The 18,716-nt window shown below is 35.1% G+C and overlaps 4 protein-coding genes across 4 annotated transcripts; 2 read left to right on the plus strand and 2 right to left on the minus strand.

Moving 5' to 3' along the window:
* Nucleotides 1-4,099: 4,099 nt before the first annotated feature.
* On the minus strand, nucleotides 4,100-5,941 carry CBG06414 (the record flags this gene model as incomplete). The annotated part of the gene is made up of 7 exons (XM_002647313.1): nucleotides 4,100-4,235; nucleotides 4,280-4,499; nucleotides 4,546-4,655; nucleotides 4,734-4,950; nucleotides 5,034-5,345; nucleotides 5,462-5,574; nucleotides 5,655-5,941. The coding sequence occupies 7 exons, from the start codon at nucleotides 5,939-5,941 to the stop codon at nucleotides 4,100-4,102; spliced, it is 1,395 nt and encodes a 464-aa protein (XP_002647359.1).
* A 1,408-nt stretch (nucleotides 5,942-7,349) lies between these two features.
* On the plus strand, nucleotides 7,350-9,509 carry CBG06415 (the record flags this gene model as incomplete). The annotated part of the gene is made up of 5 exons (XM_002647314.1): nucleotides 7,350-7,479; nucleotides 7,611-7,815; nucleotides 7,930-8,115; nucleotides 8,561-8,691; nucleotides 9,451-9,509. 5 exons carry the CDS (start codon nucleotides 7,350-7,352, stop codon nucleotides 9,507-9,509), a joined length of 711 nt encoding a protein of 236 aa, XP_002647360.1.
* A 531-nt stretch (nucleotides 9,510-10,040) lies between these two features.
* CBG06416 lies at nucleotides 10,041-13,058 on the plus strand (the record flags this gene model as incomplete). The annotated part of the gene is made up of 6 exons (XM_002647315.1): nucleotides 10,041-10,089; nucleotides 10,132-10,204; nucleotides 10,256-10,410; nucleotides 12,158-12,362; nucleotides 12,445-12,847; nucleotides 12,897-13,058. 6 exons carry the CDS (start codon nucleotides 10,041-10,043, stop codon nucleotides 13,056-13,058), a joined length of 1,047 nt encoding a protein of 348 aa, XP_002647361.1.
* A 360-nt stretch (nucleotides 13,059-13,418) lies between these two features.
* Nucleotides 13,419-15,722, minus strand: CBG06417 (the record flags this gene model as incomplete). Its single annotated transcript, XM_002647316.2, has 6 exons — nucleotides 13,419-13,571; nucleotides 13,618-14,643; nucleotides 15,182-15,254; nucleotides 15,298-15,476; nucleotides 15,528-15,624; nucleotides 15,676-15,722. The coding sequence occupies 6 exons, from the start codon at nucleotides 15,720-15,722 to the stop codon at nucleotides 13,419-13,421; spliced, it is 1,575 nt and encodes a 524-aa protein (XP_002647362.2).
* Nucleotides 15,723-18,716: the final 2,994 nt, after the last annotated feature.

Raw genomic sequence — 18,716 nt, forward strand, 5'->3', positions numbered from 1 at the left:
CGAAAATTCCAGAACAATCTCGAAAATTCTCGAAAATTCCAGAAAATTCTCGAAAATTCCAGAACTTTCTCGAAAATTTCAGAACATTCTAGAAAATTTCAGAACTTTCTCGAAAATTACAGATCATTCTAGAAAATTTCAGAACTTTCTCGAAAATTACAGATCATTCTAGAAAATTCCAGAAAATTCTCGAAAATTACAGAACATCCTAGAAAATTCCAGAATTTCCTCGAAAATTCCAGAACAATCTCGAAAATTCTCGAAAATTCCAGAACTTTCTCGAAAATTCCAGAACATTCTAGAAAATTTCAGAACTTTCTCGAAAATTACAGATCATTCTAGAAAATTCCAGAAAATTCTCGAAAACTTCCAGAACTTTCTCGAAAATTCGAGAAAATTCTAGAAAATTCCAGAATATTCTCGAAAATTCCAGAACATTCTAGAAAATTCCAGAACATTCTAGAAAATTCCTGAACTTTCTAAACATTTCTAGGCAAACGAAAAATTCTGGAGTTGTTAAACTGGACAATAGAAGTGTGGTCCCATACAACAAGTACCTCTCCAGAAAGTTCAGAAGTCATGCGAATTTGGAAATTCGTGGGAACGTCGGAGCAGTTAAATACCTTTACAAATCATCTACACTGATAAAAATGGAGTCGAGCACAGGACGGAGAATGAGGTCAACAGCTACTTGGATGGTCGATACGTCTGTGCTCCAGAGTCTCTTTGGCATATCTTCGACTTCCGAATGTCCGACAGAAGCACCCCAGTAATGCAGCTCAAAGTGCATCTGAAGAATGCCCAAGGAGTCGTTTATAAAGAAGGAGAAGAAAAGATGCAGCAGAGAGAGGACAGCTCCGAGAAACAACACTAACAGCGTGGTTTGCTGCAAACAAAAGATGACATGATGAGCTTGAATCGACTGAAATGATTCCAGAAGACGTTGTGGACTGCCGAGGTATCTATAATGTTGAGATGCCAGAACATTTCCAATTCACCAAAGGAAAATGGACTCTTAGAAAAAATGCTACACGATCGATCGGAAGAATGCATTTCGTGTCTCCGAGAGATCAGGAAAGATTCGCATTGAGAGTCATGCTCCTAAACATCACTGATGCCAAATCTTATGAAGATTTGCAAACCGTTGGAGGTGTCTTTTATGAAAAATTTGTGGATGCTGCTAAAGCTGCCGGATACTTGACTGAGGACATTTTCTATGAAAAGTCGTTGGAAGAAGCAGCGTCATTTCATTCTGCACCACAACTGAGAGGATTCTTCGTCACTCTGCTGATGTTTGGGGAAATTCATAATGCTGAAGAGTTATGGTACAGGTGAGAAATTAAAAAAATTTCTATTTTGAAAATCAACATTTTTCAGATTTGTGGATGACTTCTCAGAAGACTTTTTATACAAGCACTTCCCAAAAGAAAAAGCCGAAGCTCTTGCTTATAATGATCTTATTGATAGAATGAATGCTATGGGAGAAAAGCTGGATAAATGGATGAGCCTTGGATACGAGAGAATCATTCCGGACGACGTCATTGATTTTGATTACTGCTCAAAAGAAGGAGATAGGATGAGATCAACGTTGGTAGCAGAACAAGAAGAAGTTGTGAAGGCAGTTTTGGATGCTGTGAAAAGTGGAGGAGGTCTTATTTACGTGGATGGACCAGGAGGAAGCGGCAAAACATTGTATACCTTACTCTCATCAACATCCTCCAAGGTATGCATCTGAAAGTCATCCCAATTGCGTGAATTGGGATCGCTGCATCTCTATTGCCTCATGGAAGAACGGTGGCTTCTTTGTTCCATCTTAACATCAAGGATGGATGTAAGACCTCCACCATCCATTTTCAATCCGCCAAAGCCAAATACCTCGCCGAACTTGATATCGTATTTTGGGATGAAGCTCCTATGAGCCCCAAATCGTCACTTGAAACAGTGGATCAGCTTTTCCGTGATGTCACCAAAATCGATGAACCATTTGGTGGAAAAGTGATCATCCTTGGAGGCGACTTCCGACAGTGCCTTCCAGTTGTGGACAGAAAAGGAAGAGATGAGCAAATTTCCATCAAAAGTTCTCATCTTTGGCCCCTTTTTCAAGTCTACCATTTGAAGACCAACATGCGTGCCCAAAATGCTGATGAAGAATGGAAAAGGTAAAAAATTAGATATTTAATTTATAATTTTCAATCTGATTTTTTCAGTTTCCTTCTTGGGGTTGGCGATGGTCTGAAAAGAGAAGAGGGGACTGGAGTCATGGAAGTTCCAGAAGATCTCAGATGCGATGGAGATTTGGCCAAGGAAATCTTTGGATCTTTACTTCGAAACGGGTCTGATGTTTTTGAAATCTCCAAAGTGGCCATTCTCTTTCTCCAACCAACCAACAAGCACTTCAAATGAATCAAAAAGTGATGGAAATGGTTCCAGGAGAGATGAAGACGTATTTCAGTGTTGATGAGGTCGGAGACAACCAAAATAGTCACTCCGATGCTGCCAACTTTCCAAAAGAATTTTTGAATAAAATGACTCCATCAGGATTACCACCACACAAATTGGAGCTGAAAGTTGGTGCATTGGTCATGCTCCTCCGAATCCTTGAACAGACTGTGCAATGGTACACGATTGGTTGTTCGAGAAATGGGAGAGCGGGTTCTCAGATGCGCTTTTATTTCGGGACCAAATGAAGGTGGAGACGTTTTGATTCCAAGAATCAAACTATCATTCGATTCGGGGATTCCATTCGTGCTCCAAAGACGTCAGTTCCCAGTAAGACCTGCCTTTGCTATGACCGTCAATAAGGCCCAAGGCCAAACATTCGATCGTATCGGACTGCTTCTGGACGCTCCGATTTTTGCTCATGGACAGCTATATGTTGCATTGACAAGAACAAGAACTAAGGATGGAATCAGAGTTTGGGCTCCAGAAAAAGTCATGCATAACATTGTTTACAAAACCATCCTGTAGCTCCATTTCTAGCTTAAATTTTTCAACCCACAGCCATTTTTCGTAACTATCCTTTTCTAGGAATTAAACTGTTGATCTTTTCCCTTTTTGATAGTTTTAGAATTGTTCTTCTAATCAATTGTTCTACTAATAAATTTTCAAAGAATAAAATGATAATTGGAACTTTTTGAATTTAAACTGAAGCCAGTGGAAATCGCGGCGTAGCAGCGAATTTTCACTGGTGTTGGCTGTTGAAGATCCCAGTGGATCTGAATGTATTGTTTTTTTGAATTTCGGCCGAAATTTAAAATTTGAACGATTTTTCAAATCTGATCATTACATCAATTTCCATCAGATTATCATTTTTGAAAAGCACAACATAATTTTTGGCGTTTTTTCCAATTCAATCCAAGAAGATGACAATAATGAACTTTTGGTACACCTAAAACGGTTCTTATCTGTTTTTCCAAATTATCAAATACAATAATCACACCGTGTACAATTGGCAAACAGATCAGAAACTCAGAAATTCAGAAATTTTATGAGTTCAGAGTTCTAAAACTCGAAAATTCTAACTTTCCGAATTTCAAAAACTCCAAGAATCAGAAATTCTGAAATGCTGATATTTAGAACTTACGAAAATCCGGGATTCTGATGTTCCGAAATTCAGAAGTACAGAAATTCACAAATTTGGAAATTCGAAAATGAAAACCTTCAAGAATTGAAAAACTGAAAAGCTTAAAAATTCGAGATTTGAATTCTGAAATTCGGAAATGAAAATTTGGAAAACGAAATTCTGAAATTCCGATTTTCTCAATTTTCAGACTTTTCAGCCGAGTTACATTTTTCAACATTTCGAGATTCTTTGTCTAATAATAATAATAATAATAATAATAATATATTTATTTGCAATGCATGGGGGAAATCGATAGATAATTTGGCAAGAAATGGGACCTGTACAAATAAAAAAGTAAAATGACCAGACGGACCGACTAGAGTCCTTTAACCACATTGAACTTGAAGTGGGAGGGTCTACTTTTTCAATATCCACGTTTCCGATCAGGTTCTCTATTCACAATGTCTGAAATTCGAAAAATAATGCTGGAAAAAAATTTATGCGGAAGAAAAAATAATGCAATTAAAAACAAGAAAATTAGTTTGAATTTCTAGAAGTCACCAGATCGACTTCGAATCCTTTTGTATAAGTTCCATGTGTTTGGTATTGAATTGTCATCATATCTCCGAGAATTTTGATAGTATTGGGTGGTGGTAAATGGTTTTTAGAAAAACTGAAATTTCTCTGTCAAATAATCAATTATTTTTTTTAACTTACGTATCGGAATACACTGTATATCCATCTTTGTAAATTGTGATAGCAAGTGTAGTTGGTCCACCTTGGGTGTCAAATTTAACCACATTGAACTTGAAATACAATTTTATCGAATTAGGCGCAATTTGGAAAGTCTCAAAAGTGTCCTGAGTATAGCTGGTCCTTCTATAATCCAAAGAATGAACATTCACAAATCGACCATCGAATACAGTATTCCAATTTGCTGAAAAAATTATTCTTTAATTAGCGATAATTAGTTGAATAATTACCTTCACTTGCATTTTTGGTCATTGGGATGTAGACTTTTCCACCGTCCAACTTGTAGATTTTCAGAGACGTTTTGACTTCCAATGGCAATTGTTTTTGGAAGTTGTACTGGCTTAAAATGGAAATTTATTAGAACCTTTTGTTTTTTTTTTGATTCCTAAACTTTAGAATTTCTGATTTTAACACTCACTTAATTGTAGCCATCAAGTTGCTATCACTGATTTGTTCTTCGTAAACTCTCAAATTTGCTCCACCCGGAAACTCTCGAATCTGCTCCAGATAGTCTGGATCTCTTCCAATTGTAGCGATCGCAGAGACTTTTTCTTCAGAATTCAAGTACAAATAGTATGCGAATCTCGAGTCGTATGGCGGGTTTACTCCAGTGATTTGTTGAACATCTCCAAGGGCTAAAAAATGGAAATTTTCGAATTTTATGAAAATGAATTTTCAGACAGGACTTCAAATTTGACTACAATCTTATATTACTAACCATTAGTGTCCATTCCCATGAACAGTGTATAATTGAACACCGCACTTAATCCAAATGTGTGAATTGTCAACTTGTTTCCAGTGGCCACAATTTGATATCTAGCTGTTGCCAAGTTTCCCAAATATGAACTGTTTACAGAGTCACCATCATAAATTGCCGACTGTCGGAGTAGCGGATATTTATCGTCTTTCAAGGAGAATCCAACAAGAACCACGCGATTCGGTGAGGTGTAAGTGGTTATACACGGAGATGGAGATGATGCTGACGCTCGAGTGTCGGTTAGTTGATTGTTGACTTGACAGGCTCCCGGGTCTGAAAATGTTGATAAAATTATTAATACTATTTTGCATGTTGAGCACAATATGATTCCAATTCAAAAGTTGACATATACTTTTCACAGAAATTGAGATATTCCAGCGGAAACTCACATTTAGTCCAAACAACTTTGAAGGAGAATTCTCCACTGTCATCAGAGACCTTAAGGTTTACTTGGAATTGGGGACTCGTGAAGATGTATGGGTTTTGGTCTTGGTCCTCGATGCTGGAAATTTGTAATTAGTAATTTAAATTTATTTGAATTTATCTGAATCTGTGCGAATCCATTTGTATTCAAACACTCACAATTGTTCATAACCATTTGGATACAAGCAAGTGATTCCAGACTCTGACGCAGTTTTCTTATAGTAGGTTACTGTTGCAAACATTCCCTGGGGCACATTTATTTTCCAATTGCACGTCTGACCACCGGCGTACGTCGCGGGCTCCTGGGATTCTGTCCATCCTTCTGGGTAGTAGTATGGCTTAGTTAGATCTGCAGGTGGGTTGATCGTATGACTTCCAGTACAGGAATAACCGTCTGCGGAGGCTGAGGCCAAAAACGCAGAAAGCAGAACAATGAAAATCGTCATTTCATCGATAATTTTTTGGGTAGCTCGCTTTTTCTTTTATACTCTTATCGGTTCGGGAAATCATTATTTGAATACAAAAGTCCCTTTTGATAAGAATATTTGATGTCATCGTGGTTTTTATGGTAAGGCGTTGTCGCTAAATATTACACCACAAGATCAAAAAGAAATATGGAAAATTTTTCCATTAAAAAAAAGATGACAATGAACTTTTGGTGCGTCTGAAAATATTTCTTATCAGATACAATTAGCACAACATGTACAATTGGCACACAGAAAACAACAGGAAATTCAGAAATTCGGAAATCCAGAACCTCTATAAGACTAGATATTAAGAAATTTAGAAATGCAGGAATACCAAAATACAGAAATTCGGAACTTCAGAATATTTAAATTCTTGAATTTGAGAATTTCAGAAAAAGGAAAGTAAAAAATTTTTTAACTCAGAAATACAAGTGTTCGGAAATTTAGAAATCCAGAAATTCGGAAATTCAGAATCTCAGAATCTCAGAATCTCAGAATCTCAGAATCTCCGAATCACAGAATCCCAGAATCTTAGGATCTCAGAATCTCAGAAACTCAGAATCTCCAAAATTCAGAAATGCGGAAAGTCAGGAGCTCGGACATTTCCAGAGTTTTAGAGGATCAAAATTTGCTGTCCAAATTCTTAAAATTTTCCTACAAATTCCAAAATTACATCTGGTAAATTATGAAAACTCAGATGAACTAATATAATCTTTTGTAAATTTTATTCCTCAAATTTCTTGATTTTTCATGTTCCAAGAATTGTTTTCCAGATCGTCTAATTTGGTTTGATCCACTAATTCAGCTGTTCAAAAAACAATCCTGATTGCTCATTATTAACCATTCTGCAAAACTATTACGGTAATTTGTTGAACCCAAATTTCGGGAAATCTAATTAAACTTAGTTCAAATACACCAAATTTGAACTTTCCGGGACAAATCACACATTTTTCCACCTGTCTGTCATTAATTTTCTTTTCAGGAAGTTAAAAAAAAAGTTTGTATAATTTGTGATGAAAAAAAACCAAAAGTTTCATAAAACTTTGATGTTGTTAGACAAGGAAATTTTTTGTGTGAACTCATTATTTTTACTTCCCATGTAAACACTAGAAAACGAAAAATCACAAGATCACACGGAAAAGTTTGAAAGCAGTAGACAGACTTTGATTTTCAGCTTCAAAGACCATTGCTCATCTTTTTTTTGTTTTTCGAAAGTTTTTGGACTTTTACATTATTTTGTCGTATCAAAGTTTGCTGAAATTTTTATTTAAATTTCTGGTTTTCAATTTTTCAAAAATTGTATTTTTTGAGACTTTTCGAGACTTTAACATTTTTTTGTCAAGAATATTTTAATTTTCAATATGTAAAAAATTTTTATAATTTTCAGATGGATTCTCGACTCACAAATCTTTATGTCGCTGCCATTTATAAAGTCATTTTGTGCATTTTTGGAATAGTTGGAAATTTGATGTTTATTCATTTGATCTACAGAAGGAAACAATTACAGTCAAGGACTTGTGAGTTTTTTTTTGATCTTTAAATTTTTAGAAATGAAATGTTTTGAATTTTTAAGAGAATTTAATATTAGTTTCTGAAAAATTTGATGTATTAGATGTTTTTTTTTGAAAGTTACATTCAATATTTACAGCCATTTTCCAATGCATCCAATGCTTTTTCCACATTTTCTGCTCGATTGGTACTGTACAATACGGCGTAATTGACATCGGAGACACTCATATCAGAAGTGAATGTTTCAATCAAATCTCATATTATGTGTTTTTTCAAGCAGCTCAAGGATTGCTCATGCTTGTTATAGTGATGGATATTTGGTTTTTTGTCAAGTTTCCGATTGTGTAAGTTTTGGAGTTTCTGAATTTGCAATCGTTTCGAATTTCTCATTTCCTGAATTTCCTGGAAATTACTCGTTTCTAAAATTTAATCTCCAATAACAATTTTCGCTTTTACAGGTACCGAAACATCTCCAAAACAAAATCGATCATCTTCTCCGGAATTACAATTTTGACCTTTTCAATTTTCACTACTCTCTATGGATTTTTTACAACAAACGATGATACAATATACTCCTGTTCTCCTCCATTTGCATTCGGACCCAAAGCTGGTGTCCTCTACAAGTACCTATTTATAGGTCTGGCGTTAATTATCATAATTATATACTGTATAATTATAAGATCCTTCAAAACTCGAAACATATACACTACTAGTCATATGAGCTTCAAGAAAACTATTATACGACTCCAACTGACCGTTTTGATATTTTTCTTATCTTGGTTCGTTAGTCAGGTGCTTGGTTTGGTTATTCTAGAAATTTCAAATTATCCGAAATGGCTTGGAATGCTTTTGGTGCATAATGTGAGTATCCCAAAATATACTTTGAAAAGTAATATAAATAAGTTTTCGACTTGTCTGAAGAAATCAGAGTAAACTAAACAAAACAAGATCTTCAATTTTGTGAACGTTTTTTTAGTCCAGTGTCTAAAATTTTCAGACAAATTTAAACTTATAGACTACTTTCCCAGTACTATAAAGTTGTCTATTATTCACTGAAAAAATTAAATTATGATTTTAAAAAGTTTTCAGGTGCTCTTTCTCTGCTTATCCTATAGCAACACATTCTACGTCACCTTGCTCAAAAGCAAAGAGTATAGAGATCAATTTTGTAGTTTGTGGTGTCTACGAAAATCCACGTCTTCTTGGTGAATGTTCTAATTGTAAGTTTTTATTGATCCAAAAGGATCCAATAACGTCGCAAAATCAGGCAAAAAAGAAAACAAAAGAAAAAACCACAAGAGGGAACGAACTAACGCTCCGTGCCCACTGGCGCCAGCACACATCCCCGACACCACACAGGTGATTCGTGATTAACCAATTACAGAGATAGAGAAAATCGACTTTGAACATCGCTATTTTTGCACTGAAGATGCGATTTTTGGTACTGAAACTGATATAACTCGGCTGAAACAGCGTGTTCTAAAAATTTTAGGGGTATCTAGATAGGCTATCCTTGACATATCCTGAAATTTTCATCACAATCTGAATTGACGAGGTGTTGTGGTTCCCTTGTAAGACTGGGATTTGATAGTTAACTTAAAAATTTTCACATTTGGAGAAAGTCATGAACAATCAAAAACATTTTTATTTTATTTGAAAATCAAAAGGTCAAAAATTGAAAGATAAAAAATTAGAAGATCAAAAAAAGGTTTTTTTTTCCAAAAATTCGGAACTCCAGAGATTACCAAGTCTCATTTCTCTTCTGTAGCTTTATTTCCGGGCTAATGTATTTTTGTGACATCGATTGAGAATTCACAATTGCAATTCCAGAAGACGTGGATTTTCGTAGACACCACAAACTACAAAATTGATCTCTATACTCTTTGCTTTTGAGCAAGGTGACGTAGAATGTGTTGCTATAGGATAAGCAGAGAAAGAACACCTGAAAACTTTTTAAAATCATAATTTAATTTTTTCAGTGAATAATAGACAACTTTATAGTACTGGGAAAGTAGTCTATAAGTTTAAATTTGTCTGAAAATTTTAGACACTGGACTAAAAAAACGTTCACAAAATTGAAGATCTTGTTTTGTTTAGTTTACTCTGATTTCTTCAGACAAGTCGAAAACTTATTTATATTACTACAATTGAACATTCGCGAGCAACCTGCGTATCATCGCGACTGGCCCTATAAAAGGACAATAAATGACCAATCGCGAAAAAATTCTTGTTTTCTATTTTGCGGACTTCCTTTCCCTATTTTAGGTATTTTACTTTGTTTTTCGCCGTTTTCGATGCAGTTTTTGTCCGTAAATCATTGTTAAACACATGAAAATATACTAGAATACTGTATAAGCATGTATTTCTCGTTTTTATTTTCAGAAAAAGAGGAAAATTGGCCGAAAACCAGAAGTTGGAAATTAGAAGTGGGAACTTCTAAAAAATCTAGAGATGAAAGTGTTACTTAACTGTATAAATGTAAGAATCGACCAGAAATTCCAGATTTTCAATCTAATTATTACAGGGAGCCGGAAAGTCCTAATTTTCCCGGCTATCGGATACTCCAGAAATGCAAAACCTAAGAAAGAGGAAAGAAGGAAAGCTTGAACTAGCAGTGAGTAGATTTGATTAAAAATTCTTTTTAAAAACTTTAAATTCAGGTGGCGATGATAAAGAATTCGGAAATGAGGAATTTGTGGATTTCGAAAAAAAATTCCATATCTTCTATCTGAGGTACAGTACAGAAACTAGTGAAGGCTATAAAATCTATATGAATTGTTTCAGTTCCCTAGCCGTTATCCTACAGCGTCTTCTTCGTCTTTTTCTCCCCTGGATCGTCATCGAAAAAGGCGAAAACGGACGAAACGAAAGCTCCGGCGCCGCTCCAGCCAACACGACTACATTGGAAGGGAAAAATACAATTTTTGATTACATTTTTTGTGTTTTTCATTGTTTTTTCCGTTTAATAAATCATTTTCAAGCAGCCGCTAGCTTCCAAATTCGAAAAAATATATGGTAATTATTGCTCTCGCGGCAAGCCAATTGTAGAAGATTCGCTCTCGATAGGCCGAATATTGGCCGTTTGCGGTGGCGCTTTCGCGATTGGTCTGTAAATGGCCTGCGGCAGACATGTTCCGATGTACCCATGGCGATTTTTCGCAAACAATATTTCACCTGTTATAGACGCTGCGCGAATCACCTGTGCCACGCTGCCGACATTATCACTACGTTCAAAAAGCTTTTAGATGTTAGGCAATCTCTAGACTAATTTCGTAGGGAATTTGGAGAGGGAAAGTGTGGTAAAGCATGCAAATCAACTGAATTCAGTACTAAAACTTTGGACTGAAATAACTCGGAGGTGTTGTGGTTCCCTTGTTACTGTTGCGCGTCAGTTATGATGTTTCGCACGCAAAGTAATATTTTGACCTCAAAAAACGGCACGATGTTTGGATTTATGATTTCTAGAAGGAGATGTCAAGTTTTTTTTTTTGTCATTTTTCGGGCAAATAATTCGGAGGGTACAAAAATTTAGGGGTTATTGGGGTACAAAGCAATTTAGGGGTGCAAAATCTCCAATTCAGGGGTACGAAATACTTGAAATAGGCTTAATTTTGTACCCCCGAATTGTGTATTTTGTACCCCTAAATCACTTTGTACCCCCTTGTACCCCCGAATCGTTGTACCTTCCGAATTATTTGCCCATTTTTCGCTCTATTTTCATAGATTTTTTCATAAAATCAAACTAAATTTTCATTACCAGCCAATTTCCAGAGGTGTGGGCTTCATTTATGTTCGCTATGCGCAGCCACCAGCAGACGTTTTAGAGAAAAAATTATCTGCTATCTTACTGAAAACTTCATCTATCACTTTCACAAAATTTTACGAAAATTGGAGCATTTTGAACAGAGTTATGAATCAATGAACACCGAGGCCGTATTAATGAACATTTACCTAGGTAAATGCATTTACCAAGAAAAATATTCACAAAAAGATAATATTACGTTTATTTTTCAAGGTTTCTAATGGGAAATTCAATTTACACATTTCTGGAAATGAAATATAATATGAAATATAATACAAACATTCTGTTTAAAAAAATTTGAAAAATTTGGAATTTAGAAGTTTACTAGAGATCTACGGTATTTGGAAATGTTTGCTTTTTGATTTTTCTCATCAGACTGCTCAAAAATAAACCAAAAATTCAAACTAAAAGATAAGAAAAGTTCATTTTCCACTAGAATGCATTTTTGAGCTCATTTGGGCACACATGTATTCATTTTCATATACTATTCTGATATGGACGCTCGTCTTTTGAATGTTTATATCAGTGCAACTTATAAAATTATATTTTTCATTTTTGGAACAATTGGAAATTCGCTATTTATTCATTTGGTTTATAAACGGAAAGCCCTTCAGTGTAGAACTTGTGAGTTCCATTTTTTATTCGAATTTCCTGGAAATATTGGAATTTCAAAAATATCTGATAATGATAATTTTTGTTTACTGAATTTCCCGGAATTTCTTTGAACTTCTGGTATTATCTATTCCAATAGTTGACTCGAATAAATTTCTGAAATATCTTAAAATGTCGAAGAAATTCTGGATTTCCTTATTCTAGAAATTCTAGATTTCCTTATTACTAAATTTCTTAAAATTTCTGGAATTTCAATTTTTCCAAATTTTCAGCGATCCTACAATGTTTTCAGTGCTTTTTCCATTTGTTCTGTTCAGCTGGAACTTTGATGAATGAAGTTTTCAATGTGGGAAATACCCATATAAGAAGTGAATGTTATGACCAAATTGCGTTTTATGTATTTTTTCAAGCCGCGCAAGGATTGCTCATGCTTATTATAGTTTTGGATATTTTGGTTCTTGTGAAGTTTCCATTGATGTGAGTAGCACGACTGTTTAAAATTTGAAATGAAAGCCATCAGAGCGCGGTTGCAATTAAAAATATTATTTGAAAATTTCAGCTATCGTAACCTTTCCACAGCAACTTATATCGCGTTCACCGTTTTCCCAACTTTTATTTTCTCGATTTTCACCACATTCTATGGATTTCTAGCCACCAACGATGATATCATATTTTCTTGTTCTCCAAAAACCGCTCTCGGTTTAGAAGTCAGCATATTTTACAAATACTTATACATATTTCTGGCTAATATTATACTAATCTTATATATCATTTTATTACACACATTTCATTTAAAAAGTCGTACTCATACTGGTCAAATGAGCTCTCTGAAAACCATGAAACGTCTACAGATTACTGTAGTAATTTTTATTTTCACCTGGTTTTTCAGCCAAGTTTTTGGACTTGTTATACTGAAAGCTAGCGAACTTTCAGATCTTCTCGGAATCATTATAGTTCATGACGTAAGCCCAAAAAAGCTAAAGTTGATTCCAGAAAAATTCCAATTTTCAGTCTTTATTTGTCTGTTTATCCTACTGTAACACATTTTATATCACAATGTGGAGAAGTAAGGACTATCGGGATCATTTTTATAGGTTATGGTGCCCAAAACCAGTACAACAGACACCGAAAAACTCGGAACTTGTTTTTCAAATTAGAGCTACTACGGTCTAATGAATTCGCGTCATATTTTTGTTAGCATGAAAAATGATTCAATTTTCGTAGTTTGTGTTTAAATGAACTTTTGTGTTTTTTGAGGTTTTGCTGGGATGAGTATGTGAAAATTTGGTTTAATGGCCAATTACGAAACAACAGATTCTAAAAACTCTGCTTGCTACTAGTCTTCTAACTTTTCAATTATTCAAATAGCTCATTTTCAGAATCCAATTTTCCCACTTCTTTTTTTAAAAATTCCATCAATTCTCCATTTTTGAGTCTTTGAAATTGTATCTGCTAAAGTTATTGAAAATTGTAAAAATGTTTATCAACTTTGTGAAAACAAAAATTAAAGCTTCGAAAAACAATCTTTTTTCTCTATGAACACATTCGTTTCCTCATGAAAATCAATTCTTTTCGAATTGCAGAAGGCGTTTTTCCTTTTGTCTCCGGAACGAACTTCCAGGTGAAGACGGCAAAAGTGAACGTGAAGAATGTGAACATCAGGAAGGCATACTGGTGTATTATGTTCTAAAAACCATTTTTTTTCACTTTGAATATTTTCAAGAACACTCACATTAATTGGAAGGAATGTTAAGCCAACCATCCAATTTGCTACCCAGTTGCTAGTAGCAGAAACGGCAGCTGCTCGACCACGTGTAGCCGAATCGAACAGTTCAGATGTGAAGAACCAAGGAATTGGTCCCGGCCCAAATGCAAATGTTACCACGAACGACAAAATGAAGAGGACATTCAGATAGCTAGCCCAATGGAATCCAGCATTTGATAATGTTAAAGTGATAACAATCAGAATCGATGAGATGCACATTCCGGAGAGGCCGGCGATGTGAAGACGTTTTCTTCCGAACCTCGGATGATCGATAAGGCCAAGACATCCAAAGGTGGCAATGAGTTTGATACATCCAAATCCGACTGTTGCATACATTGGCTCGTTCCCGGACAATCCGTTTCGTTTGAAAATCAGAGTTGAGTAGAAAGTAACCGCGCTGATCCCGGAGAACTGTTGACTGAACATCATCAAAATCGAAACAATCATTGGCCACTGATTCTCTCCTTTGAACAAAGCCAAGTATCCCGGTTGATGTACTGGCTCAGCAGTCACCATTGTCTCCTGAACCATATGCTCCAACTCTTCATCCACTTTTGTATGATTCCGAAGCTTCTCAAGAGCCCTTCTTGCTTCTTCTCTATCGTTCAACTTCGAAATTAGATATTTCGGAGATTCGACACAGAATGGAATAGTGGCTAGTTGTAAAAACGTCGGAATAGCAACACATGCAAAAATGTATGGCCATCCTTCTTGAGATCCAAAAATAAACGGGAGGCCGAGAGCTTGTGAAAGCACGATGGCAACGGAGATATTCAGTTGATGGAAAGATCCGCACTTTCCACGAAGATTCGGTGGCGCCAGCTCGGTCAGATACATTGGTACTAATCCGGAAGTGATTCCACAATTGAGCCCTACCAAGAAGCGACCAAAGACAATCATTGGGTATAGGTTGAAGAGTTTTGCAGTTGAAAGACACGTGGCAGCAATGAGAGCAAGAACATTGTTATATAGAAGGGTGGATTTTCTGCCGAACTGAAAATAAGGAATTTTTTGATGCCGTAAAAACTGTAATAGAAGGGCAAGGAGACAGGATCCTATGTGGGATCCTATACATCTCGGTTCCTATAAAACATATAGAAAAAGTGTCAAATAATAAAATGCTTGTGATATTATGATAAAAAATTTATCAGTTGACAACTTTTTATATCCTTGATAGCAACCTAGATAAATTTGCTCAAATTTGAAAGTTGGGAGCCCTTCTATTACAGGTTTTACGGTAATGACCAGTATTATTCAGGCCCTTGCCGCCGAAATTTCATTCAAAGGCCCAGTATTCGTGCAGAAGTGAAATTAGGGTCTTATGCCGTTAAGTTCTTCAAAGTTTCTAGGTTTTTCGAAATTAGAGCCATTTTTCGTCGTCGAATTTTAAAGCTTTTTTCACAAAAAGCAAGAAGTTCATAAATTTGGAAAAGCTATGAAATTTGTCGAAAATCAAGAAAATGAAACACATTTCGCATAAATAACATTTCAGAGCTTCAAATATTTACTAATGAAAAAAATAAGAACTCACCCTATCTGCCAGAAAACCAGACGAGAAACTTCCAAACATCCCACCTACGGAGAACATGGAAACTGCTACTGACCTAAAAATTATGAATTTTTGAGAACCCAGAAAAAATGAATTACCAAATAAAATCCGCCTGATACTGTGATAAAACTTCCCCGAAAAGTTCAAAATGACACTTTTTGATCCATTCAATAATCAAAGGACCTGGCGCATTGATGCACCCAATTTGAAACCCGTCTTGGAATGAGGCAAGAGCTATTGAGGATATGCAGAAAAATAAATAAGGGGTCCATTTTTCCTAAAAACTTTTGAAAATTAGTTTCAAAATATCAGAGAAATAGTGACTTACATCTGGGAGGTGTTTTTCATGTTTCGATGACATTTCCAGTTTTTCGTTCATACTGTTATCCGAATTCTGTTCCATTTCTGACTGACAAGACACCGAACTGAAATTAGTATCATTTTTAGTTTTCACAGTGTGCTAAAAAAACTGATACCTATCATTTTTGTGGTTGCTGACAGTGTTGCTGGTGGCAGTGTTCATAAATAAACAACACTGAACAACGAGAAAAAGGTGTTTTGTATAGAAATGTTCTCTGAAAAAGGTACAATGAGATGAATAGAAAACAATACAGAAAATATAAGAAAAAGGTATTGTAGAAATATAAGAAAAGGTATTGGGGGTCTTTTAAGGGAAAATATAGGGCGGATAAATCATGACACCCTGGGGGAGGCCCATCAAGTTACCAATCAGCTGACTAGGCAGACGAAAGGGGAAAAACTGATCTTCAAGTTTTGGCCACGTGAAAATAATTGTTCTAATAACTAGATGGGCACATGTTACTGGACATTGATGAACTGGGACAAAACATTTTCAAAAAAGGTCAAAAGTTCAAAAATGCAACTTGCGCAAGGTGCAAGATTTTTGTAAAACACTCTAACTTTGAGCTAATTTTTCTCGGTTTTTGTGAAAGATATCAAAAAGGTGTCAACTGACAAAATATTTATTAACTTATAATGAAAATTTTGTCAGTTGATCTCTTTTTGATATCTTTATGGACTTGAAGTAGGCTGTTTGGGGGATTCTATTAGAGGAAAGCTTCCAGTGAGAAAAACAGTCTGAAAACGGAAATAAGTTTTTTTTCCTCAAAAATCCAAAACCGGTTTCAGACAAGTCCCAACAAACGAAAACAAGTGAGCCATATACGCAGAATTCCAGTTCAATGCTAATTTAGCGATTCCGAAAACTTTTGGTTCAATTTTCGGACTCGTGAGGGTCATATCCTGAGGCTGATTAAATAAATTACAATTAAAAATAGTTGTGTACTATAAAAAACATAAAAAATTACGAAAATTTAGATTGCGGAACTAAAAAATAGAAGTTTTTGAACTGAAATTTGATAAACCGTTTTTATTTTTTCGGAATACTTATGCAAAACAGTTTGGTTGGGGGTTTTAACACAATATATTATTTTTGGATTTTCTGTTCAAGTAAAAAAAAATAGAAAGACAGGTGTGAAAATTAACTAGAAGAAGACAAGAGTAGAAAATATGAATCATTTAGTGGAGATTTAGCAAGAAAGATAGGAAAGGGGAAAAATGAGAAAAAGAGAATGAAAAGATTGAAATCAGAGACTGGTTCATTCACATGACGTATATGGGTGAAAAGAGAATAGCCACGTTCCGGCTGAAAAAATCGAAAGGATAGGGCCTCTAATTAGGAGTGTATTGAAAGCGAAACAAATAACAGAATTTGAAAAAAAAAGTAGAAGAAAAAAGATATAGGAAGTGTTAAAGGAGCTTTTTCATATTTTCTTTCTTTTAACTATTATCTGAATATTATCTGAATATTAACTCAAGAGTTTGAAAAAAGTGGTGTTACATGAAGAACGAAAAAACAATTCAAAGACAAGAACTAGTAAAGTTGTTTTGATTTTTTTTTTCTGAAACAAGTAATCTTTTTCTTAAATATTTACTTGGACTTGTAAATTCAGCAGAAACTGAAAAAAAAACCTGAAAAACAAGCCCGGAATGAGCAAGAAGTATGACTAACATTCCAGCGAAAAACCTAATTACACAATTTTAATGAAAGTTCTTTCACATAGTTATTATTTTTCAGAGCAAGTAAGAAACCCAATAACAAATGTGATCATGTGAGATTCTGAAATTCTGAAAATTTCTGACGTTTTTAAAGTTTTTTTTTCAGTATGCTTTCCAGATCTGTTAAATACGAAATCTAAACATTGGTCGACCTTCAGAAAAAATATATTAAATTGAAATCTAAGCCTTTTATTAAATTTACGACTTTTCAACAAACGTATCAGGTGATACGTTTTTCATAATTTTTCAGGTCCAATCCGGTTTTGTGACAGAAAACACAGTTGACCGACATCGTGGACAGATACAAAGATAACTTTGAAAGAAAAAATACCCCAAAAAAGTAGATTATATAATTTTTGTGTTTTCTTTAGAGGGAGTGAAACTTTGAGAAGACGTATTACATGAAAATTGAAAAAATACGATGCTACATGAAAAGCTTGAAGGAGGCGTGACAGCAAAAATTTCGGGGGCAGTTCGGGGGACGAAATCTCGCCGCGCTTATGTAGACCATCGGTCGTCATGCGCCTTCGCGCCCCCGTAGCTCAGCCGGTAGCAGCGCTGTACCCCTAAGCTGCCTGTCATGAGTTCAACCCCTCATGGGGGTTCTCTATGCAAAATATCAGGAAAACTTTTTTTGGTGTTTGGCCTCCTTTAATTTGAGTAAAATAGTGTCATATTCATATTAATTTGAAAGATGGGTTTTTGATGTCCCGAAAAATTTGAATTTATTTTTAAACAAAAGCGGAGCAGGAAAGTCAGTTTTTCAGGATGTTTTCGGAGTTAGAGTATGTATGTTGCCGTGAGTGATCGGAGTCTTATGGTTCCAGATATGCCCCACATGTTCAATCCCTCGAGAGGCTTAGGTATGTCACAGAATTTTGAGAAGTATATTTTTATGTCCCCCTCCGTTAACCATTTCGAGCCTCATTGTGGGATAATCAGTGAATTTGTACATTGTTGTAAGGAGTTTTTAGAAAAATGTCTCGAAATATGTGCCCTTGTCTAAAAAGCCTTGAAATATTCTCTGAACAATTTCTGATATTGGTAATGCGCAAACATCATACATCTCAATTTTTAGCATACTTAAGAACACAAAAACCAATGTACAACAGATTTCGTGAAGAAAAACTGCTGTGATAAGAAAAGTGTTATACTGATAAGAACGTAGAGTAACAAAGTGGTATGGTGGTTATTGATATTTTTCGAGTTTCAGTACCTTTATGATAGTTTCTAGTCTTTGAATTTCACTTTTAGCCTTCAAATCTAAATTTTATTTATACCAAAAAGCATACCGTATCTGCTCTCATAGAAGCTTCCCCTATAAGTGCACTTTGTACTCAATTATCTCGGTTTCGAGATGAGAGTTATCAAAAAGTAACTAAATGATCAAATGTTGATGGTATTATGATAATTATTTTGTTAGTTTGCATATTTTTGA

This window comes from Caenorhabditis briggsae (genome assembly GCF_000004555.2).
Source record: "Caenorhabditis briggsae complete genome, chrV, whole genome shotgun sequence".
Lineage (NCBI taxonomy): Eukaryota > Metazoa > Nematoda > Chromadorea > Rhabditida > Rhabditidae > Caenorhabditis > Caenorhabditis briggsae.